General features: G+C 48.8%; 1 protein-coding gene across 1 annotated transcript in view; it reads right to left on the reverse strand.

Moving 5' to 3' along the window:
- GOT2 (glutamic-oxaloacetic transaminase 2) overlaps positions 1 to 16,850 on the reverse strand; it is a 165,658-nt gene extending 148,808 nt beyond the window's left edge. Inside the window, exon 1 of the mRNA XM_069654681.1 lies at positions 16,553 to 16,850. Within this exon, the coding sequence (XP_069510782.1) occupies positions 16,553 to 16,623 (71 nt within the window). The 5' untranslated portion in view covers positions 16,624 to 16,850. The remainder of the gene's footprint in view (positions 1 to 16,552) is intronic.
- Positions 16,851 to 25,261: the final 8,411 nt, after the last annotated feature.

Below are 25,261 nucleotides of genomic sequence, written 5' to 3' on the forward strand. Positions count from 1 at the left end.
TGAATTATCATTTTGTGGGGCAGACCATCTGGTTTCAGCAACACCTCTCGCCATCTCACGGCTGATATACAGTCCTTTAAGAGCATCTTCATCCTGTTCTTCTCTGTCAACTGGACTTGCTGCTAAATCACAGGAAGAACCAGCTTTTATTTATTTTTTTACACAAAGATTAAATTGAGATTTTATATCGGCTTTATGTCAGAGACTGGTCTACGCGTGGGACCTGGTTTCGAACCAGTGATGCTCTGTGTGGTCTTGCATCCGTGACAAACGTGTTGCCCCCGAGCTATCCTCCCGGGTCAGGTTAGTCCAGAGGCCCTCAAGTGTACATTTTGAGAAAGTCAGTCAGTCATCTTAAGTACATGGGTTGTTGGCTCGTATTTGAAGAGAAGTTATATAGGGGCTGTTAAAAATCAGAGATACATAATCTTGCTGGGATTTCCAATCTTGCTGAGATTTCCTCGGTTGGCAAGGACCAGAGTACATTGCCATGGATCATCAGATTGTGAACGTCTCTGAAGCCCAAGCATGGTAGGTTCTAGCAATCACTTGGGTGCTTCACATTTATCGTGGTTGGCCAGACAATGCATTCATTATTTTCTCTCAAGCAAATGAAATAAAATAAAATGCAACACTTTAAAGGAGTCACTGATATGAGGGATTCGTTTACAGACATGGATAGGTTTTCCTTCTTGGCATCAAGACTGACAGCCATTTTCATGACAATCACATACCTGGCCTTCCGAAATGTTCCAAAGCTCTGAAGTCAAATGCTTTGAGGGTACAAGCCTAGGACAGTGGAAGAGTCAGGAGTTTGGGCGAGATAAGAGTACTTCTTGGGGTAACTTAATATTTCTTGGTCCCCCTACCTCCAGGAGTTACTCCTACATCCGGTTCCCTTTTTCGCTTTACTTATTGAAATATCTTGTGAAGTTCACTGTACTTCAGCCTCGTTGCTTTGACGATTGGCTGTCAAGCCTAATCTCTCCACTGATGAGCAAGAAACATTCACTTTGTGGCTAGATACGAGGTATGGGGAAAAATATATATTAATATATAACGCATTGAGGCGGTACCAGCTCATTATTGGCCAGACTCCACACCAGAGTTGCCAATCAAGATATCTGTATCAAGCATCCCAGTCAAGCTAAAGAAGCAAAGACCATCTGCTAATGTTCGCCCATGACACTCAAGTTGACTATTCAGAACAACCTCAGAACGAAGAGCCCCTCCTGCAAGATAGTACACAGTATGACAGAAGCATGTTGAATATAGTTTTGTGTGTTTAGATCGAGTGCCATGCCATTATTTGGCATGGTGACAAAAGCAGTGATTGAAGACTAACAATTTGAGTTAAAAGATTTTCTTTTCTAATTTGTCCGTGCAAACAATGGTTTCCCCTCAAAAGGGTAATTACTTCGAGGTAATGAGACATTTGACATTTAGAGACATACAGTCCTCTTAAATTAATCAACATGTAACCGCTGAAGCGAAAACAGTGATCTCTTTAATCAGCAGGTTAAGAGCTACAGACAGCCATTATGTCACAAAGCTTTTATACTGTACCAAATCACCACAGTAGTGTTCTCAAAATGTCCAGTCTGGCCTGTGTGCGTCAACAGCATTAAAGGGAAGAGTAGTGGCATTGAAAGACGTCCTGGATCAGTTGGACTTGACTAAATGTCGTTTCTAACAGTTGCGAAATCCCACTAGGGAGGGGCGTGGCATTCACCACAGCATACTGATCAGGGCAACACGAACAATCGAGAACATGCATTTACAAAAGAAAGACAATCGAGAGCTTGGATGTAAAAGTGGGCCATACAAGGGATATTGAACAGCATAGAACACTCCGAGAGACACTTATTCATGATTTAACTTCTAATTATTGCATTGTTGTAATGAATATATTATTTTGCAAAAATCAATAAAATGTTATTTTAAAAAAAAAATTATATATATATATATATATATATATATATATATATATATATATATATATATATATATATATATTTCTCCCTAAAAGGTCGCTAAAGGAGATTTTTGCAAGAATCTGAGAATGGTTATGTAGGTAATGTGGAAGGTGGTTGCATGGAAAGCCCGATTTACAGTGTGCAAGTCTCCCGTCAACTTTTTTTAATAAATAAAAATGTTACTACATAATAAGGGTGGCGAGATTATGGAAAGCAAAAAACGGGTGAACCCACACACATATTCCTGAAAAATAGATATTACCCAGAAATCTACATTTCACCTTCACAAGTTTGTCTCTAGAAAGATGCACAAGGTGACTCCTCTTAGCGAAGTGTATCCTACATACAGTTCCGTTTGCAAACTCCCAACTACAAACCTGTGTGCAGGACTGGAGTGGTAAGTGCAGTGGTATTGGCTACATTGAAAATAGTCCCAAACCCAGAGACAACATTGTTGTACATACCATCTATATGTTTTTCAGTTGTCGATTTAGGTTCTTTTTTCTTTTAATCCAGATATCCAGTGCGTATGTTCCTTTTCTCATTCTGGGCTCCAGCACAAATTGAACCGGCTTTCCCCAGGGCTGCACAAAAAGCCTAACCCTTTTCTGCAGGTACTTAAGATTGAGACACTATGCAATTTCCATGGTCGCGGTGGGTGAGCATTGGTTCCAGAAGTAGAAAACCTAAATGGCTGCGTTGCCTTTGTATGTGGCATGCAAGCAAGATAAGTTAGTTCTCCTGACAGCTCTAGCAGAAAAGGGACAACGTATCTCAGCATGAAATACAGTTGTACAATGAAGAGGACCAGTATTTAAGACAGCACATATACAGAAGCTAGAAGTTGAACCGACACATAAAAGCCATTATTAAAATTCTCCAACAAAGGTCAGTCAGATGAGATCCTTCTTAGCAGCAGTAGAGTACTGCAGAAAATTGATATTAAAAGGTGCAAACACATATATGCCAGAGCCGGTCGGCAGCAACTGAAAGAGCATTCGCAGGTGAAACAAGCTCTTACTAGTGTACCCGCACTTGGGTTGCGGGATTATAAGAATCCTTTTGTCCTATATGGTCATGAGAAAGAGGGGTATTCACAAGCTTCATTAATGCAGAAGCTCGGCAATAAGCCACAGTAGATTGCATATTATAGTAGCGTTTGACCCAGTCACGCTGCTCCAAGTGTAGCGGCAACCCATTCACTAACAGCATTGTTGCTGAAGATGTAAAACATAACCCATAATCAATTTTGCTCAATTCAGCCGATGCAACTCGCAAGATGTTTGGGATTAAATCCAGCCTCTGACTATAATGTCACAGCAGCATGCACTAAACCATGCAGAAATGTGTGTAAAAATTCTGTTGCCAAAAAAAAAAAAAAAAAAAAAAAATCAGATGAAGAGTACTAGGTAGATGGCTCTTGCTTAGTACATTACAAAAGGAGGTTAAAATCAGGGTATGCAGTGTGCACCACACAAATAACTGAAAGCACCAATGCCACTACAATGTGGTCTTGTAGCACTAATCAGAGCATGTGCTATAGCAAAAGGAGAAGCTGGTTACTATTTTTTACTGAGTCACCCAATGCATTTGGATTAGGGCAGGACAATAGGATGCTCTGGAATAAAATGGAGTTTCCCCACATTCGCTGGTACTCCCATTAAATACACCCTGCTATGTAAATGCCCTTCTTTAATCCCCAATGAATCGGTGGTAAAAATGCATAGCACACCAAACCAAGATAACCAACAGAAGGAATGGTCCTTTTAGACAAGCTGCCCTTTTCTTGGTTCACTTGGCAGAGTAGGTGTTGTTACCTAGTACAAGCGGAGTCAATTGCTGAACTTTCTTGAGCACTTAGAAATACAGGAATTTGATCAAGATACTGAAAGGAATATATGAAGTAGGGCAAAGTGTACTCTGCACTAAATTGTGGGGCTCTTAAAAGAGGTTTAGTGGTGCCAAATCCCATCTGCGTTATTTTTCCCATACTCCCCACAGATTCGCACATTAGCAAAGGTGGGGTGAGGGGGTTGCTCAGCTCTGGAAAGAATAGTATGTCCCAGGTTTTTCCTCTAGTGGCAGGCCATCTGGGCCATCAGTGTCTAATCTACCAACAGCTAGATGTAGGTAAAGGTGTGAATGTTGAACAGAGGTCATAGTCCAGGCCCCTCGGCTACCTTTGAACCCCCACCCACCCCCAGGCTCCTTTGTACAACTGCCGAAGGTTATAGGATTTCAATATGCTCTGGTCACCATGGACAGATTTACACAACGGATAGAGATATATCCCTCCAAGTCGATACTCCGGCTGTAGTAAAGGCTCAGATATGCAACTTTATGTCAAGACTTGTGGTTCCACTGTATTTACAGTGATTGTGGAACACTTCATAGGGAAATTAACATAGGAGCTAGTTAGCAGAAGCTCCATCAGCCACAGTCTGAGGGCATGTTTCATTAGTATTCTCCTGATGAGAGACTGATCCAGAAATATGGAGCACTTGGGAGATTACTGCTGAAGAAATTAGAAAACGGCCCTGGTGGAAGGGCCATTCCATTGTGGGGCAGGAAGGGAATTGTGGGACCACTTCATGGTAATGTGGAACAACAATTACATGGGACTCATTCCAAGGGCCAGCGAGTGCGCATTTGGTTGAATACCTTCAGAGTGCAGGACATTACTAAGTTTGGTTCCAACTTAGTAAAGAGGCTCTCATGAAGGAAGCACTGGTTTCATTATGGGTTTAAACAAACAAACAAAAAAAAAAAAAAATATATATATATATATATATATATATATATATATACACACGTTCCCCAAAACTGGTACTAAAGGTTAAGCAACGAGGGCCCCCCCCCCCCCAGGCCTACACAAGAGTAATTGAACCTCATTGTTCTACTCAACTATATTTTCTAGAACAAGCAAAGTTCCACAGACGAGCAATCAGACTGAACGACTGATGGAAGCGGACATGGGTAAAAAGACCAAATAAAGCAGCAGAATCTTTCAAGGTCGAGTCTATCGAACACGACTGCCAAAAATGTAGTAAAGACGAGGCCACCAGGGGGTGCCAGCTTGATGGCAGCCTGATTGTTCTGCTCCCTGAAGGCCCCGGGAGATTTGCAGAGTTTTAAAGGGGAAAAAGGAGCGCTACCCCTCCACAAAGACGACAACCAGCAGTGGGAACCTTTGGGGGCCCTGGCGACACCGTCCCGATCCTTGGAGGTGCCCGGGAACCCGAGATATTTGACTCGGAGCGCTCGCTCTCCCCCTTCCAGGCTCACGCCACGCAAAAAGCGGAGCTGCGCAGCCAGGCCCCTCCCCCCTGCAACCGAACACTGAGCCGTGACCAGCCCGCGGAGCCGACACTCTACGGTCCCGCTGGCAGCGCCGGATGATTGCTGAGACCCTGCTGGGATCTGGGCCCCCACTCCCCCGCGACTCGCCTGCTTCCCGCTCCCGCCGAGGCTTGGCTTGATGAGCGGACGGATTAGGCGGCCCGGGCTCTCATTGCTGGGTGCCCTGCTTGTGCAGCTGTGTCCCTCGAGCCCCCACTGGCAGCCCCACACACCAGCTCAGGCTGTCGCGGGAGCACGCCCGAGCCCCCACTCTTCTTCCTCCCCACCACAGTGAGTATCACAACAACAAAGGCCCAGAGAGCCTCTCCAGCTGCCTGTCGGGCGCAGCACGCTGTGACACACACCATACAGGCCCAGGCCGACGCAGGAGCGTGCCACGGTTGCCCCCCCCCCCCCCCACAGGGTTAACTGCCCTTGACCAGACAGGACAAATTGGAGCGGGCCCCCCCCAGCAGGTGTGATCATATCAGACCCCCACAAAACCACCCTCTGCCTTGCTGGCCCCAACCCCCCCCCCCCATCTAGGGGCTCAAATTCCACCTGCAGCAGAGACCACCAGACCCAGCAGAAAGCCCGAGGGGCTACCACTACAGCGACTTCAAAATGGCTCCTCCAGGCCCACGCTGGTGCAACCGTGAGTACTAGCAACCGGGGGGAGCTGGTATACAGGCCACCTACATCAACCACTCCCCCTCCTACCACCACACTGGAGAGCCATTGACAGGAGAGTGCCAACGCAGGAAGAAACCCCTGACAGTGTATGTAGAGACACAAATAGGAGGGTCCCCTGTGGTCCTACATAGGTAAATACAAGTGGCGTCTGATCGCCCCACAGCCATAGACGCAATCCCCAACAAGAAGCAAGGAGTAAGGTGCACCGGTGACCCCTAAACTGACCCCTGTGATACGTGCAGACACCCCCCCGCCTCCCTGAGGAGCGAATCTAAGCACCAAGTCTCATCCACCTTTCGACACCCTATAGGAACTGAGCAGAGGGCGGGGGAAAAAAGCCCCGAATCCCTGGGGATACTACTGGGAACATTGAGAAACCACAAAGACCCAGGGGCGAAAACACCTCACGAGTTGGAAGGAAACCCTGGCAAAATATCAATTCATACCCGGAGATCCTGAAATGGAGACCGACACCTCAACCGCGACTGCCCACAACATGAATACCATGCAGAATAACATTCAGACAATCATCGATGAAATCAGGGGGATGAGAACGGATATGGGAGCCAAGCTGGCTGACCTAACTGTCAAAGTCGCTACGCTGGAGAACAGAAATAACCAGGCGTCCACCAACCTCCTTGAAACACAGATGGAGGCATGGTTTAAAAGGAGATGCAGCGAAGGGAAGGGGAGCTCCGTCTCAAAGTTGATGACATGGAAAAGCGAGAACGAAGAAGTAACTTGCGATTCTTTGACCTGACGAGGTGGAGGGGGGAGACCCAGACTGGTCTGGAGGGCAAAGTGCAAGAGATCATTAGGATTGTCTTAGGAACGGATTCCGGAGAAACCATCCTGATTGATAGGGTCCCATCGAGTTGGTGGGGGTGGCAGGGGCCCACGCTCTGTGCTTGCGAGATTCCACTACTACAGAGACAAAGCAAGAATACTTGAAAGGGCTAGGACCCTAAGAGACATACAATACGATAACTCCAGAGTGGCGATCTATCAGGACCGGTCTGCCTGCACGCTACAAATGAGGAAAAAATGTGGGCCACTTACTAGATGGCTACAGGCGAAAGGGGTCAGGTACCGTTGGGGGCACCCATTCTACCTAGCTTTTGAATGGCAGGGTGAGAACCATCAGCTCGTGACTGAAGAGGATATTCGAAGAGCCATCGACAAACCGGTTGGGGACTCCCCAGGAACCTTGGGGGAACAAAGCGGTACCGATAGGGACCCGAGCCGCGCCCCACGGGGCCCTGACTTTAGCCAGGGGAAGCACAAAGTGAAGAGCCCTCAGAAATTCCAAAAGATCAGACATCCCCCTGGGGGTCGCGGGGGCTCTACGTGAACATGGAGAATGAAAGAAAAGAAATGGGATGTTAAATTTTTCCTTTTTACAATATGATCCCCCACGTCGTCCTCGTGGGCCCCAGCAGGCAGGGGGGTGTTGTATGTTGCAGTTTCGGTGTTGCCACGGTTGGCAAGGTGGACCTACGGGAGGGAGAGGATGAAAAGAAATGTGATGTTATTCCTTTGTAATGCAATCGCTCACACGATCCCTGTGGGTTCAACCAATTTGGGGGGGGGGGGAGGGGGGGAGTTATATGTAGCATTTGGGTGTTGCCGCGGTTGGCAGGGTTTATGTTGAAATTGATATTTGAAGGCTTTGGAGCCTAACTATCAGAGATATGGACAGGTACTGTTTTCAGAATGAAGCAGAGTGTAACCTCCCAAGATCAAAAGAGACCCTGTGACAGTCCCGTAACCTGCAGGACACAACACAAGCCGTGGGGGCAAAGAGAGGAGAAAGTTGAACGAGGTCTGGTGGGGAGAATGAATCCCGACTACGGGAAGAGTTCCTGAAGGGACAAACGCGGAGGGTAGAATCCGCACCTCTTTATTTTCTAATGTATTTATTTTTATTTTTCTCCCGGGGCCCAGGGTAGCGGCCCTGGTGGTTCGTTGACCAACCCCAATGCTAGTCGGACAATGGAGATGAACGCCTAGCAAAATGGGGGAGGGAAACAGGGAACTAGGGACAGGAGGGGGGAGGGGGATAAAAACAAAGGGGACACCATACCATGGTTCTGGGACTCAACTTTATGGATGACAATGAGGGTAACAACCAAAGTTTTATTAAGCAAGGGTAGCGACGATCATGGTTGAAGGACGAATCGGCACGCTCAATGTCAAGGGCCTCAACTCACAAAATAAGCGATCTCTCACAAGCAACTTATTCCGCAAACAGAAACTGCTAGCCCTCTTCCTAAAAGAAACGCACTACAGAAGGGGGCGGAGTCGACGATCAAGGGAAAGGAGATGGGTAGGAATTTCTGGGCCTCGCACAAATCCTCAAAGAAGGAGGGAGTTGGCATCCTTCTGGGTAAATCACTGCATCTCACCGATGTTGAGACAAAGAGGGGCTTTGGAGGTAGATTTCTGGGGATGAAGGGATTATCCCAGGGCATACGAGTCACACTAGCCACCCTGTATGCACCCAACGCTGGCCAAACCAAGTTTATTCATAAAGTTCTCAAGGTCATGGACGAATGGGCGGAGGGGGCCACGATCCTGGGCGGGGATTTCAATCTTATCACAGACCCTCATCTGGATTGGTGGTCGGCCAAGGGGACGGGACCGAAAGCCCCCCCACGAAGGATAACCTTGCTTTCAGGGACCTCCTACAAGAATATTATTGGGTGGATGTGTGGCGTAAATGCTAGCAAGCCCCTGGGGGTTATACGTTCTTCTCCCCTCCCGACCAAACATATACTAGAATCAACTTGCTATTGGTATCAGAGGGGGGGGGGGGGGGGTTGGAAACCCTGCGGTTGAATCTGTGACCTGGTCGGACCATGAGCTTCTTGTTATAGAATGGCGATTGCAAGCCACCCTGAAATCATACAGGTGGCGCTGTAACAACACCCTCATGAGGGACCAGGTGTTTAGGGAATTCTTAAGGAAGGAAATAAAGGCCTTCTTTGTATCCAACGACACAGGGGAAATCCCTATGGCCACAGTCTGGGAGGCGGCAAAGGCTACCTTTAGGGGCCTCCTCATTGCAGAGGGCTCGAGCAAGAAGCGAGAGAGAGCGCCGATAGAATCTAAACTCCGGGAAGACCTGCGGGTCATGAGGTCACAGCTCACCAAAGGAAATGTGGACCGTGAGAACCTCCTGAGCGAAATGAGAGAGAAGAGACAAGCCCTACACACAATCTTGATTGGGGAGGTGGTCAAAAAACAAAACAGAGGTATTATGAGAAGGGGGATAAGGTCGGGACTCTCTTGGCGCACAGGCTGAAGGGAAACAGGGCTGGCAGGCGGATAGAGAGGATTAGGGACGAGGCGAGTAACACCCAGCTAAAAACAGAGCACACAATCATTTGCGGCCTTTTATAAAGCCCTCTTTGCTAAACAAAAGGATGAATCACTGGGGGAGATCCAAAGTTATCTCAAGGACCACCCCCTACCTAGGCTCACGGACCTAGAGAGAGAATCACTTGATACGGAAATAACAGAGGAAGAGGTGGGGGGGGGCCAACAAAAGGCTTAAAGTAGGCAAGACCCGGGGGAGGGGGGTGGGGGGGCGGTAGGCGGGAAGATGGATATACGGCCGATTTTTACAAACAATTCCAATCGGAACCATTAACCAAATTGTTTAACCAAATTAAAACCCTGGACACCATTCCACCGTCATTCCTGCAGGCCATGATCACAGTAATTCCTAAGCCCGGCAAGGATCCTGTGGAGTGTAGCTCGTATAGGCCCATCTCGCTCCTTAATACAGACGCTAAGATCTTTACCAGGATCCTTGCAACACGCTTGGAAAAGTGTCTCCCCCGACTGATCCACCCTGACCAGGTAGGCTTTGTAATGAACAGACAGGGAGCAGAAAGCATGCGCAAAACCCTACACACACTGAGCACAAAAGGAGTGAAATCTGAGGGTGCTCTCCTTCTGTCCCTGGATGCGGAAAAAGGCTTTCGACAGGGTGAGCTGGGCTTTCATGGAGGGGGTTCTGTCGTCTCTGGGGATGGGATCCAAGTGGCGGGGATGGATGACGGCCCTTTATTCTCGCCCTTCCGCTAGGGTGGTGGTGAACGGGGGGGAGAGTCGGAACCCTTCCCTTTGGAAAGAGGCACGAGACAGGTGTGCCCATTGTCTCCCCTCATATACGCACTAGTGATGGAGCCTTGGCTATAGCAATCAGGGGAAACAACCAGATTCAGGGTTTAAAATATGGGAAACTAACTACAAAATATCCCTGTTCGCAGACAATGTCCTCCTGTACCTTTCTAACCCATCCCAATCAGTCCCCGAGGTATTGAATAGTTTAGAACGATATGGGTCCCTTGCGGGTTACAAGGTAAATGTAGACATATCAGTTGCCTTTCCATTGGGCCAGCTCAATGATAGGGAGGGACAATATGTCGACAACCTCCCGTTCTGTAAACAAATAGAGGGTCTCTGTCACCTGGGGATCCAGATACCATCAGACCTAGCTGATCTATTTAAGGCAAATTACCCGCCCCTTTGGAGGGCAATCAAACATGACTTACAGCGCTGGTCGAAATCCGGCCGTTCATGGATGGCTCGCCTTAACTCCATTAAAATGGTAATCCTCCCAAAATGTTTATACCCGTTGTTGCCGACCCAGATACCGAAGCCATCGAGTTCAAGCGGGCCCTTCTCCGCTACCTGTGGGCTGGAAAGTCCCACAGGATTGCCTACGACACTCTAACAAGACCCAAGGACGCTGGTGGAGTTAATTTCCCAGACCTAGAGACTTATTATAAGGCATCAGAACTGAGAATCATTGTTGACCACTTGGTCACGGGCCCAAAGAAACAATGGGTAATTCTGGACAACACACTTTTCGCGCCAGTCACACTAGACGAGTGGCTATGGGTCCCTAAGGCATCTATCCCGGGAAGGATTCTGAAACACCTGGTGTTGGGGGTGTTGTGGTCCATATGGAAAGAGGGGGGATACCTCAGGTGGCTCACAACATGGCCCTCGCCCCTAAGCTGTATCTGGGCTCCTCCACTTTGGGAAGGGATCAACAAACCACTGGCCTTCCAACAATGGTATGAAGCAGGTCTTTGTAGAGCCGGACAGCTCTGGGTGGAGGGGCCAGGGGGGGGGGGGGGGGGTTCATATCCATGGGGGACCTGAAGGATGCCCTGGGCCTCCCCAACCTCTCCCCTTTTCGTTATCTGCATCTCAAGGGCGCCCTTACTCAGAATAGGTGCGGAGACACGCTGAGGAGAGACTTAAGACTTCGAGAAATTCCTCATAACACACAAAAGGGACCAAAGGGGCGATATTGCAGCTCTATAGCTTTTTGTTGCTCTCCACGCCACGGGACCCCCCCACCCCAATCCTCCCAGGCACAATGGGAAAACGATCTAGGCACTCCCATCACGGAAAAAAGATGGACTAAGATCTGCAGGCAGGCCAATCGCTCCACAACCGCACCCCAGTACCGCCACCAGGCCCTGAAGTTGATACACAGGTGGCACTACCCCCGCAGAGGATAGCCAGAATGAGAAAAGGCTGCTGGAAATGCCATATTGAAATAGGGGACTATGTTCATATGTGGTGGAATTGTCAGGTGGTACAAACTTACTGGAGTGAGGTCCTATCGTGGATAAAAGGGGTAGATGGAATGGAGAACCTTGTCCTCCTGGCTAGTGTTGTTTGGTCTTGAGGGTGACGGGTGCCCAAAGGTGATACACGACCATATGTTACAGGTCATGTTAGTTGCGGCCAGATGCTGCTGGGCCCAAAAATGGAAATCGCTCCGACCCCCGGGGGAGAAGGAATGGGTATCAAAAACACGGGCAATCTATGACATGGAGTACTTGACTCACCCGATTGACGAATCGAAGTTTAACATTGAGGACATATGGCTGCCATTTTTTGACAAATATGGGAAAGCAGCTTAAGATGTAAGCAGCCGTCTTTGACGGTTCCCCTGATTTGATCATCACCGTCTGGTCTTTCCCTCCGGAGCGAGGAGAGAGTTGCTATGATGGGAAGTGTGATTCTTACATGTTGGACCTTGTGATTTGAGCGCCCCCTCTTTTTAGAGACTGCCTAGTGCTCACAATATGCCTTCAGATAACGTGTTGGACCTTGTTGTCGTCATTATCCGATAGACCACGGTTGGGGAGATGGGGGGGGGGGGGAGAGTTGTGATCCTCATTTTCATATATGCCAATGTTTGTATCATTTTGTTGTCATGTCATAACTATAAAAGCTCAATAAAAACTAAATTTTCAAAAAAAAAAAAAAAGGTAGTAAAGACAATGATGCTTAGTGATTTTTGTGACAGACGACGAGGAAATTCCAGAAGGAAGGCATTTAAAAATTGTTTGAAATTCATACCGAACAGTCAACTAAGTAACACTGCAGAGGAAGAGGATACAAATTTGTTGTTCAGAGGACTTGCCTGTGTCTCAAACTCTTTGCACCCTTGCATAACAAGGGCTTTATCGCCCCCAAAGACTAACGGCCTAATTCACAGAAGTGAATTATAATGGCACAACCCCATTAGGAAACGCTCTGTGAATCGGGGCCTTAGTTACTGAAAGGGTCAATCACAATAAAAGCTTAGACACCACAGTACAGACCTCAAGAGTAATGGATTGCATCCAGAAAGGTGGGCTGTTCTCAACTGCATGTTTTGTTCAATTAAGTTCTTTTTGCCAATCTTATATTTTAAGAGACATCTGATTTTCCAAGTTGTCTTGGAAGAGCATGCTGCAATATGACGGACTGCAAAAGGATATGCTGAATGTGAAAAGCAGAATGGAGAGACCTGAAAGGTAGCGGATGGAGTGTACTCAGTAAGCTTGCTTTGCAACATATAGACAGGGGAGCAATATAGGATGAAAGATCAGGTCAACTGGAGAACATTACCTTCTTAATTAAGGGCTTGTCACTGTAACAGACGCAAGGATAGGAGAACTTTATCATCATTGAAGATTTGAGCAGGATTACCCAAACTGTGCTAATTAGTCTTAAACCAACCACTATTTTGTGTCAAAACTGAATGGGACATTGCCTGTAGAGAAATGCAAAATTGCCTTAATGATCAGCTGAGATCGATCAGAGATGACATCAAACAGTCCTGGCGGGAGACGTTCTATGAAGGTTCGAGTTCTAGCAGATTTGTGGCCCTGGAGGAACGTATGAAAGTTGTCCAACAGTGGGATGCTAGGTGGCCGCGAGGATCAAATGCAAGACCATCTGTATCATCCACAAGGCTTTCTGGGGCTTGGGACCAATTCTGTTGGCGACGGTGCATGGTACAAATACATTTAACATTAGTACCCCGGTCTAACAGGTCGGGGAACTAATGGCAATATGCCTAAATAATGATTTAACAAGTCTTCTCATGCATCCCAATATGAGCCTCCCACCAAACTAACTGAGCCCTCAACAGGATGGTAATCCCTAGATTTCGTCGGTGAGCAGCCCATCTAAGATGAGGGGACAGAGAGACCCTATTGCTGAAAAAGGTAAATTAAAAACACCAGATACAGGCCCTCATTTCAGTACGGTCCCAAAGGGCAGCTTAAGGAAGAGAGGTTTCAGGGAACAGCTAAATATACTGTGTGCCATTCAGGAAGTCTGCATCTGGAAAAATGGAGTGGGTGTTAGTCAATAGTTTTCTCATCACAAAATGCCGGAGAGGGGCTGGCGGGTTTAAGTCATCAACCTGAAGGAAGGAGACTGCTTTGTTCAGGAGATTCCCTTCAAGATGGACACACTGCAGAGGAAAACCCCGTGCATCTCAGGGTGGGCAGAATTGCATCTCGAGATATTATGGATGCACATCTCCATCTTCCAGTCCACATCTCCCACCATCGCTGTCTGAAATTTGTAGTGGGTCCTGAACACTTCCAGTCGTGGTTGTTCCCATCGGCCCGAGGTCGGTACTTCAAATCAAGGCCACAGAGGACAGAGCTTACACCTTCAGAAGGGCGATTCAATTTCGGACACATCAGCCAGCGCATGTCTAAAGATAAAGGATCTGATGACAGCTACAGTCTACAGTGTTAGTCACCCGGTGGGCATGCCTTCTAGAGCCTAGTGGTGCCTAACTTTCATCGGATGTGGCTGACCCGTTCCCAAGACTTTGAGAGGAGAATCTTGATCTCTGGGAAGCTCAAATCCCTGCATCTCCGATGGCTGTTCCCAGAAAACCTGCTTCACGATTTCCACTGAATCCTCATCCCCCGATTTGGACCGCAGATGCCAGCACTCTGGCAGCATTCCTGGGAGTCAAAACTTCCCTGGGTCGATGGTCACCCGAGGGGAGCATGATGTCCCCCAAAAGCAAGGAACTGAAGGACATTTTTCAGGCTCAAGGTATCTTCAAGCAGGAACTGGGTCAGCTGGTTTTGGTTCTAACAGACATCCATGGCCTATGTGAACAGACACTGAGGAACACAATTAAAGAACCTGGAGCTGATCGCTTTGAGCCTCTTGGGGGGCATGGGGTAATCTCTCAGGGTGGTTCACCTGAGGTGGGGTGGAAAACTCGCTGACTGGCAGAAAGATGTAGTCTGGCCTTTGCATCTAATACCTCAAGAGTAATTTCCTGGACCTGCGGCTGTCCCAGGGTCAGGGCTTATTCTCCCTTGCCCATCTTCCGATATATATTTTCTCTCTCTCTGCCTTTAAATGTGTGTGGCATAGGCAGTAGTGTTTGAACTGAGTGGTTTCTCTAGCCTTACAAACCTCATGTAATAGCTTGACTCTTAGATCCTAGGAGTGCCACTAGAGGTCTTTCATGTCATGAAGCCAGTGCCAAGTGTGCTATTCCTAGACTGTGAACCCAGACATTTTTTTTGTACGATTGATTTGTATGGGTAATCTTCTGGATCTACTTGTCCCAATACTTGCAGGATGGGTCACTTCACTGAAGTAAAGGCCCTCTTTATATGACAAGGGACTGAAGGGAAAAAAATGGATTCCTGACAATTTGTGGGGGGGGGGGCAGAAGGCCTTCATTGGCAAGTAAAAACAGGACCTGGAGTAAAGAAGATAACTGATGTAATTGCATCGTTATTTGCAGGCTTCAACCCACCAGTGGGTGTTAAGACACCATTAGCCAGCCACGAGATTTAATAAAGCGGATAAAACCGCTATCTTGCCCAGCATGCCACCATCATGTGCCAATTCTACAGAGAACATGTTCTCAAAACCGATTTACAGTTTCCGACCTTCTCGAAAGCCAACTGGCACGTCCTATGAGCCACAACCCTAGCGTTAAACTTGCATTGAATAAGGAACACCAAAAGTAAGCAAACAATCTCCCCCTTTCATCAAATGGGAACGGATGGCAGGGTTCCAGCTGTTCAGCTCTGAAAGACGAAATTAAAATGCATCTTCTTAACATTAAAATTGCACACGGTCCTGCCACACAAAAAAAAAGATGTTGTTCTGGGCTTCTGGCATTTAGTAATTCTTAAATGACAAGGAGATAAAGCGCACCAATTAATGAATATATAGTCTTAACTATTACCGTGGAGAGATAGTAAACCAAGGCCTGCAACTTGAATACGTCAGTGTAGGCTTCCTTATGGAGCATCTGCAACCAAAGGTCACTCACTGTATCAAGTGTGTGTGTGTGTGTGCGCATTCCTAAGGATTTCAGCGCTGTTCTCATCCTAAAGAAAGAGCCGCTCGAACTTTGGCAACACAAAGAAGGCACTAGTATAACCCAGGGTAGCACACCAAAAGACATTTACTGCTCGAATACAGCACAGCGAGGTATATTACGGATTATCCTTGCAAAGCCATACCTTCCAAATCCGGTCAGCCACTAAGGTCAAGGTCCGAGTATGGGTAAGGACAGATCAAGGACATTGCCTGTGCTAACTGAGAGTTGAGAGGCGCATCGCAGATGTAACATATCAGAGCTGACCTTAAAATCAGCACCGAATGGCACTGAAATGTCAGTGTCACAGCTATCAAACTGTCCAAAAAGTGGCTGTTGCTTGTGATCCATTACCAACGAGGACACAGCACACTGGGTCCCCAATGCTCCGCGCACCCTCCCCCTTTGCTATGCTGTCCGCACTCTTACAAGTTGCACCCACACTCGCATCCAACCAATCTCTTCTGCCCCAACAATTATTACTAACTCCCCTGCCCTCACTGTGCTCACCTGCACCCCCATACATATCTTGGGAAGGTCCAATAGGGAAATACCGATATAAAAGAGCTGTTTGCATGTGCCCATGCATGGACTGGCATTGTAGTAGTCATAATGTGTGGAGGAGGAATGTTAGAAAATTATGAAACATGTCAAGAATTGTTACTACATTAATATCGGGTCTCCGTTCCAAATAGGTAGGCCTGGCATGGAACTCTTCTGGCCACTATCTACAGAAATAATATCAGCGGCCACCTGCACCCACCCCGTATGCCTCTCTAGGTTTCACCCGGTCCGACCACTCCCCCTTCTGTAGATCCCTGGTCCCCGTCCCTCTCTCCGGCACTAGCTTAAAGCACACTATTCTCACCTTGCCCGGACTGGCAGGCAGAGCTGGGTATGCACCAGACCCCGGCTGCAAACGCGCAGAGCAGCTGCCATGTTATTGCGGTGGAAGGTCGGCCAAAATAGAGAGCAGACTAGAGGTTTCGGCGGTCCAAGGAGCTCTCAGAGGTTATAGGAAGAGCAGAAGAGAGCACGCAGAGCGTCACGGGAACGGAGGCGGGGTTAGCCGCGTCAGCGAGACTGCGCAGAGACGATAGAGCGGCGTCAGGAAATGTAGCTCCATGCGTAGTGCCCCCTACCAGCAGGAGAAGCGAACCGACTGTGGAAGAAGGTAGGGCCATGGTTGATACTAGTTCCCATCCGAGAAACGGACCATCGGTTGTTAGGGCGATTTCTCAGATGGGAAATAGCTGCTTCAGTGTGAGTGAGCTAGTTCCCATTAGAGAAATGGCCCTTTTTTGCCCCCTAGTGGCTAAGTCCTGCATAATAATGGGAACTAGCCCACTCACACAGAGAAGGCTAGTTCCCATTAGAGAAATGGCCCTTTTAGCTCCCCTAGTGGCCAAGTCCTGCATAATAATGGGAACTAGCCCACTCACACAGAGAAGGCTAGTTCCCATTAGAGAAATGGCCCTTTTGCCCCTAGTGGCCAAGTCCTGCATAATAATGGGAACTAGCCTACTCAAACTGAGAAGGCTAGTTCCCATTAGAGAAGTGCCCCTTTTTGCTCCCCTAGTGGCCAAGTCCTGCATAATAATGCGAACTAGCCCACTCACACAGAGAAGGCTAGATGGGAACTAGTATCAACCCACACTGAGAAGGCTAGTTCCCATTAGAGAAATGGCCCTTTTTGCCCCTAGTGGCCAAGTCCTGCATAATAATGGGAACTAGCCCACTCACACAGAGAAAGCTAGTTCCCATTAGACAAATGGCCCTTTTTGCTCCCCTAGTGGCCAAGTCCTGCATAATAATGGGAACTAGCCCACTCACACAGAGAAGGCTAGTTCCCATTAGAGAAATGGCCCTTTTAGCTCCCCTAGTGGCCAAGTCCTGCATAATAATGGGAACTAGCCCACTCACACAGAGAAGGCTAGTTCCCATTAGAGAAATGGCCCTTTTGCCCCTAGTGGCCAAGTCCTGCATAATAATGGGAACTAGCCTACTCAAACTGAGAAGGCTAGTTCCCATTAGAGAAGTGCCCCTTTTTGCTCCCCTAGTGGCCAAGTCCTGCATAATAATGCGAACTAGCCCACTCACACAGAGAAGGCTAGATGGGAACTAGTATCAACCCACACTGAGAAGGCTAGTTCCCATTAGAGAAATGGCCCTTTTTGCCCCTAGTGGCCAAGTCCTGCATAATAATGGGAACTAGCCCACTCACACAGAGAAAGCTAGTTCCCATTAGACAAATGGCCCTTTTTGCTCCCCTAGTGGCCAAGTCCTGCATAATAATGGGAACTAGCCCACTCACACAGAGAAGGCTAGTTCCCATTAGAGAAATGGCCCTTTTTGCCCCTAGTGGCCAAGTCCTGCTATTTCCCATTAGAGAAATGGCCCTTTTGCCCCTAGTGGCCAAGTCCTGCATAATAATGGGAACTAGCCCACTCACACAGAGAAAGCTAGTTCCCATTAGACAAATGGCCCTTTTTGCTCCCCTAGCGGCCAGGTCCTGCATAATAATGGGAACTAGCCCACTCACACAGAGAAGGCTAGATGGGAACTAGTATCAACCCACACTGAGAAGGCTAGTTCCCATTAGAGAAATGGCCCTTTTTGCCCCTAGTGGCCAAGTCCTGCATAATAATGGGAACTAGCCCACTCACACAGAGAAAGCTAGTTCCCATTAGACAAATGCCCCTTTTTGCTCCCCTAGTGGCCAAGTCCTACATAATAATGGGAACTAGCCCACTCACACAGAGAAGGCTAGTTCCCATTAGAGAAATGGCCCTTTTTGCCCCTAGTGGCCAAGTCCTGCTATTTCCCATTAGAGAAGTGGCCCTTTTTGGCCCTAGTGGCCAAGTCCTGCATAATAATGGGAACTAGCCCACTCACACAAAGAAGGCTAGTTCCCATTAGAGAAATGGCCCTTTTTGCTCCCCTAGTGGCCAAGTCCTGCATAATAATGGGAACTAGCCCACTCAGACAGAGAAGGCTAGTTCCCATTATAGAAATGGCCCTTTTTGCCCCTAGTGGCCAAGTCCTGCTATTTCCCATTAGAGAAGTGGCCCTTTTTGGCCCTAGTGGCCAAGTCCTGCATAATAATGGGAACTAGCCCACTCACACAAAGAAGGCCAGTTCCCATTAGAGAAATGGCCCTTTTTGCTCCCCTAGTGGCCAAGTCCTGCATAATAATGGGAACTATCCTACTCACACTGAGAAGGCTAGTTCCCATTAGAAAAATGGCCCTTTTTGCCCCTAGTGGCCAAGTCCTGCATAATAGTGGGAACTAGCCCACTCACACTGAAGCAGCTATTTCCCATTAGAGAAAGTGCCCTCCGACCTGGAAAGGCAGAAAGGTCCTCTCGTCTAATGGGAACTAGCCCACTCACACTGAAGCAGCTATTTCCCATTAGAGAAAGGGCCCTCCGACCTGGAAAGGCAGAAAGGTCTTCTCGGCTAATGGGAACTAGCCCATTCACACTGAAGCAGCTATTTCCCATTAGAGAAGCGGCCCTCCGACCTGCAGAAGCAGAAAGGTCCTCTCGTCTAATGGGAACTAGCCCACTCACACTGAAGCAGCTATTTCCCATTAGAGTAATGGCCCTCCGACCTGTAAAGGCAGAAAGGTCCTCTCGTCTAATGGGAACTAGCCCATTCACACTGAAGCAGCTATTTCCCATTAGAGAAGCGGCCCTCCGACCTGCAGAAGCAGAAGGGTCCTCTCGTCTAATGGGAACTAGCCCACTCACACTGAAGCAGCTATTTCCCATTAGAGTAACGGCCCTCCGACCTGTAAAGGCAGAAAGGTCCTCTCGTCTAATGGGAACTAGCACATTCACACTGAAGCAGCTATTTCCCATTAGAGAAACGGCCCTCCGACCTGGAAAGGCAAAAAGGTCCTCTCGTCTAATGGGAACTAGCCCATTCACACTGAAGCAGCTATTTCCCATTAGAGAAGCGGCCCTCCGACCTGCAGAGGCAGAAAGGTCCTCTCGTCTAATGGGAACTAGCCCATTCACACTGAAGCAGCTATTTTCCATTAGAGAAGCGGCCCTCCGACCTGCAGAGGCAGAAAGGTCCTCTCGTCTAATGGGAACTAGCCCACTCAGACTGAAGCAGCTTTTTCCCATTAGAGAAAGGGCCCTCCGACCTGGAAAGGCAGAAAGGTCCTCTCGTCTAATGGGAACTAGCCCATTCACACTGAAGCAGCTATTTCCCATTAGAGAAGCGGCCCTCCGACCTGCAGAGGCAGAAAGGTCCTCTCGTCTAATGGGAACTAGCCCACTCAGACTGAAGCAGCTATTTTCCATTAGAGAAACGGCCCTCCGACCTGGAAAGGCAAAAAGGTCCTCTCGTCTAATGGGAACTAGCCCATTCACACTGAAGCAGCTATTTCCCATTAGAGAAGCGGCCCTCCGACCTGCAGAGGCAGAAAGGTCCTCTCGTCTAATGGGAACTAGCCCACTCACACTGAAGCAGCTATTTCCCATTAGAGTAACGGCCCTCCGACCTGGAAAGGCAAAAAGGTCCTCTCGTCTAATGGGAACTAGCCCATTCACACTGAAGCAGCTATTTCCCATTAGAGAAGCGGCCCTCCGACCTGCAGAGGCAGAAAGGTCTTCTCTTCTAATGGGAACTAGCCCACTCACACTGAAGCAGCTATTTCCCATTAGAGAAACGGCCCTCCGACCTGCAGAGGCAGAAAGGTCCTCTCGTCTAATGGGAACTAGCCCACTCAGACTGAAGCAGCTATTTCCCATTAGAGAAAGGGCCCTCCGACCTGGAAAGGCAGAAAGGTCCTCTCGGCTAATGGGAACTAGCCCACTCAAAATGAAGCAGCTATTTCCCATTAGAGAAACGGCCCTCCGACCTGGAAAGGCAGAAAGGTCCTCTCGGCTAATGGGAACTAGCCCATTCACACTGAAGCAGCTATTTCCCATTAGAGAAACGGCCCTCCGACCTGGAAAGGCAAAAAGGTCCTCTCGTCTAATGGGAACTAGCCCATTCACACTGAAGCAGCTATTTCCCATTAGAGAAGCGGCCCTCCGACCTGCAGAGGCAGAAAGGTCCTCTCGTCTAATGGGAACTAGCCCACTCACACTGAAGAAGCTATTTCCCATTAGAGTAACGGCCCTCCGACCTGGAAAGGCAAAAAGGTCCTCTCGTCTAATGGGAACTAGCCCACTCAGACTGAAGCAGCTATTTTCCATTAGAGAAGCGGCCTTCCGACCTGCAGAGGCAGAAAGGTCCTCTCGTCTAATGGGAACTAGCCCACTCAGACTGAAGCAGCTATTTCCCATTAGAGAAAGGGCCCTCCGACCTGGAAAGGCAGAAAGGTCCTCTCGGCTAATGGGAACTAGCCCACTCAGACTGAAGCAGCTATTTTCCATTAGAGAAGCGGCCCTCCGACCTGCAGAGGCAGAAAGGTCCTCTCGTCTAATGGGAACTAGCCCATTCACACTGAAGCAGCTATTTCCCATTAGAGAAGCTGCCCTCCGACCTGCAGAGACAGAAAGGTCCTCTCGTCTAATGGGAACTAGCCCACTCACACTGAAGCAGCTATTTCCCATTAGAGAAACGGCCCTCTGACCTGGAAAGGCAGAAATGTCCTCTCGTCTAATGGTAACTCGCCCATTCACACTGAAGCAGCTATTTCCCATTAGAGAAGCGGCCCTCCGACCTGCAGAGGCAGACAGGTCCTCTCGTCTAATGGGAACTAGCCCACTCAGACTGAAGCAGCTATTTCCCATTAGAGAAACGGCCCTCCGACCTGGAAAGGCAGAAAGGTCCTCTTGGCTAATGGGAACTAGCCCACTCACACTGAAGCAGCTATTTCCCATTAGAGAAACGGCCCTCCGACCTGTAAAGGCAGAAAGGTACTCTCGTCTAATGGGAACTAGCCCACTCACACTGAAGCAGCTATTTCCCATTAGAGTAACGGCTCTCCGACCTGGAAAGGCAAAAAGGTCCTCTCGTCTAATGGGAACTAGCCCATTCACACTGAAGCAGCTATTTCCCATTAGAGAAGCGGCCCTCCGACCTGCAGAGGCAGAAAGGACTTCTCTTCTAATGGGAACTAGCCCACTCACACTGAAGCAGCTATTTCCCATTAGAGAAACGGCCCTCCGACCTGCAGAGGCAGAAAGGTCCTCTCGGCTAATGGGAACTAGCCCACTCACAATGAAGCAGCTATTTCCCATTAGAGAAAGGGCCCTCCGACCTGGAAAGGCAGAAAGGTCCTCTCGGCTAATGGGAACTAGCCCATTCACACTGAAGCAGCTATTTCCCATTAGAGAAACAGCCTTCCGACCTGGAAAGGCAGAAAGGTCCTCTTGGCTAATGGGAACTAGCCCATTCACACTGAAGCAGCTATTTCCCATTAGAGAAGCGGCCCTCCGACTTGCAGAGGCAGAAAGGTCTTCTCTTCTAATGGGAACTAGCCCACTCACACTGAAGCAGCTATTTCCCATTAGAGAAACGGCCCTCCGACCTGCAGAGGCAGAAAGGTCCTCTCGTCTAATGGGAACTAGCCCACTCAGACTGAAGCAGCTATTTCCCATTAGAGAAAGGGCCCTCCGACCTGGAAAGGCAGAAAGGTCCTCTCGGCTAATGGGAACTAGCCCACTCAAAATGAAGCAGCTATTTCCCATTAGAGAAACGGCCCTCCGACCTGGAAAGGCAGAAAGGTCCTCTCGGCTAATGGGAACTAGCCCATTCACACTGAAGCAGCTATTTCCCATTAGAGAAACGGCCCTCCGACCTGGAAAGGCAAAAAGGTCCTCTCGTCTAATGGGAACTAGCCCATTCACACTGAAGCAGCTATTTCCCATTAGAGAAGCGGCCCTCCGACCTGCAGAGGCAGAAAGGTCCTCTCGTCTAATGGGAACTAGCCCACTCACACTGAAGCAGCTATTTCCCATTAGAGTAACGGCCCTCCGACCTGGAAAGGCAAAAAGGTCCTCTCGTCTAATGGGAACTAGCCCATTCACACTGAAGCAGCTATTTCCCATTAGAGTAACGGCCCTCCGACCTGCAGAGGCAGAAAGGTCCTCTCGTCTAATGGGAACTAGCCGACTCACACTGAAGCAGCTATTTCCCATTAGAGTAACGGCCCTCCGACCTGGAAAGGCAAAAAGGTCCTCTCGTCTAATGGGAACTAGCCCATTCACACTGAAGCAGCTATTTCCCATTAGAGAAGCAGCCCTCCGACCTGCAGAGGCAGAAAGGTCCTCTCGTCTAATGGGAACTAGCCCACTCTGACTGAAGCAGTTATTTCCCATTAGAGAAAGGGCCCTCCGACCTGGAAAGGCAGAAAGGTCCTCTCGGCTAATGGGAACTAGCCCACTCAGACTGAAGCAGCTATTTTCCATTAGAGAAGCGGCCTTCCGACCTGCAGAGGCAGAAAGGTCCTCTCGTCTAATGGGAACTAGCCCACTCAGACTGAAGCAGCTATTTCCCATTAGAGAAAGGGCCCTCCGACCTGGAAAGGCAGAAAGGTCCTCTCGGCTAATGGGAACTAGCCCACTCAGACTGAAGCAGCTATTTTCCATTAGAGAAGCGGCCCTCCGACCTGCAGAGGCAGAAAGGTCCTCTCGTCTAATGGGAACTAGCCCATTCACACTGAAGCAGCTATTTCCCATTAGAGAAGCTGCCCTCCGACCTGCAGAGACAGAAAGGTCCTCTCGTCTAATGGGAACTAGCCCACTCACACTGAAGCAGCTATTTCCCATTAGAGAAACGGCCCTCTGACCTGGAAAGGCAGAAATGTCCTCTCGTCTAATGGTAACTCGCCCATTCACACTGAAGCAGCTATTTCCCATTAGAGAAGCGGCCCTCCGACCTGCAGAGGCAGACAGGTCCTCTCGTCTAATGGGAACTAGCCCACTCAGACTGAAGCAGCTATTTCCCATTAGAGAAACGGCCCTCCGACCTGGAAAGGCAGAAAGGTCCTCTTGGCTAATGGGAACTAGCCCACTCACACTGAAGCAGCTATTTCCCATTAGAGAAACGGCCCTCCGACCTGTAAAGGCAGAAAGGTACTCTCGTCTAATGGGAACTAGCCCACTCACACTGAAGCAGCTATTTTCCATTAGAGTAACGGCTCTCCGACCTGGAAAGGCAAAAAGGTCCTCTCGTCTAATGGGAACTAGCCCATTCACACTGAAGCAGCTATTTCCCATTAGAGAAGCGGCCCTCCGACCTGCAGAGGCAGAAAGGTCTTCTCTTCTAATGGGAACTAGCCCACTCACACTGAAGCAGCTATTTCCCATTAGAGAAACGGCCCTCCGACCTGCAGAGGCAGAAAGGTCCTCTCGTCTAATGGGGACTAGCCCACTCAGACTGAAGCAGCTATTTCCCATTAGAGAAAGGGGCCTCCGACCTGGAAAGGCAGAAAGGTCCTCTCGGCTAATGGGAACTAGCCCACTCACAATGAAGCAGCTATTTCCCATTAGAGAAAGGGCCCTCCGACCTGGAAAGGCAGAAAGGTCCTCTCGGCTAATGGGAACTAGCCCATTCACACTGAAGCAGCTATTTCCCATTAGAGAAACGGCCTTCCGACCTGGAAAGGCAGAAAGGTCCTCTTGGCTAATGGGAACTAGCCCATTCACACTGAAGCAGCTATTTCCCATTAGAGAAGCGGCCCTCCGACCTGCAGAGGCAGAAAGGTCCTCTCGGCTAATGGGAACTAGCCCACTCAGACTGAAGCAGCTATTTTCCATTAGAGAAGCGGCCCTCCGACCTGCAGAGGCAGAAAGGTCCTCTCGTCTAATGGGAACTAGCCCATTCACACTGAAGCAGCTATTTCCCATTAGAGAAGCTGCCCTCCGACCTGCAGAGACAGAAAGGTCCTCTCGTCTAATGGGAACTAGCCCACTCACACTGAAGCAGCTATTTCCCATTAGAGAAACGGCCCTCTGACCTGGAAAGGCAGAAATGTCCTCTCGTCTAATGGTAACTCGCCCATTCACACTGAAGCAGCTATTTCCCATTAGAGAAGCGGCCCTCCGACCTGCAGAGGCAGACAGGTCCTCTCGTCTAATGGGAACTAGCCCACTCAGACTGAAGCAGCTATTTCCCATTAGAGAAACGGCCCTCCGACCTGGAAAGGCAGAAAGGTCCTCTTGGCTAATGGGAACTAGCCCACTCACACTGAAGCAGCTATTTCCCATTAGAGAAACGGCCCTCCGACCTGTAAAGGCAGAAAGGTACTCTCGTCTAATGGGAACTAGCCCACTCACACTGAAGCAGCTATTTCCCATTAGAGTAACGGCTCTCCGACCTGGAAAGGCAAAAAGGTCCTCTCGTCTAATGGGAACTAGCCCATTCACACTGAAGCAGCTATTTCCCATTAGAGAAGCGGCCCTCCGACCTGCAGAGGCAGAAAGGTCTTCTCTTCTAATGGGAACTAGCCCACTCACACTGAAGCAGCTATTTCCCATTAGAGAAACGGCCCTCCGACCTGCAGAGGCAGAAAAGTCCTCTCGGCTAATGGGAACTAGCCCACTCACAATGAAGCAGCTATTTCCCATTAGAGAAAGGGCCCTCCGACCTGGAAAGGCAGAAAGGTCCTCTC

This window comes from Ambystoma mexicanum, chromosome 1p (assembly GCF_040938575.1).
Source record: "Ambystoma mexicanum isolate Mex_15411 chromosome 1p, UKY_AmexF1_1, whole genome shotgun sequence".
Classification (NCBI taxonomy): Eukaryota; Metazoa; Chordata; class Amphibia; order Caudata; family Ambystomatidae; genus Ambystoma; species Ambystoma mexicanum.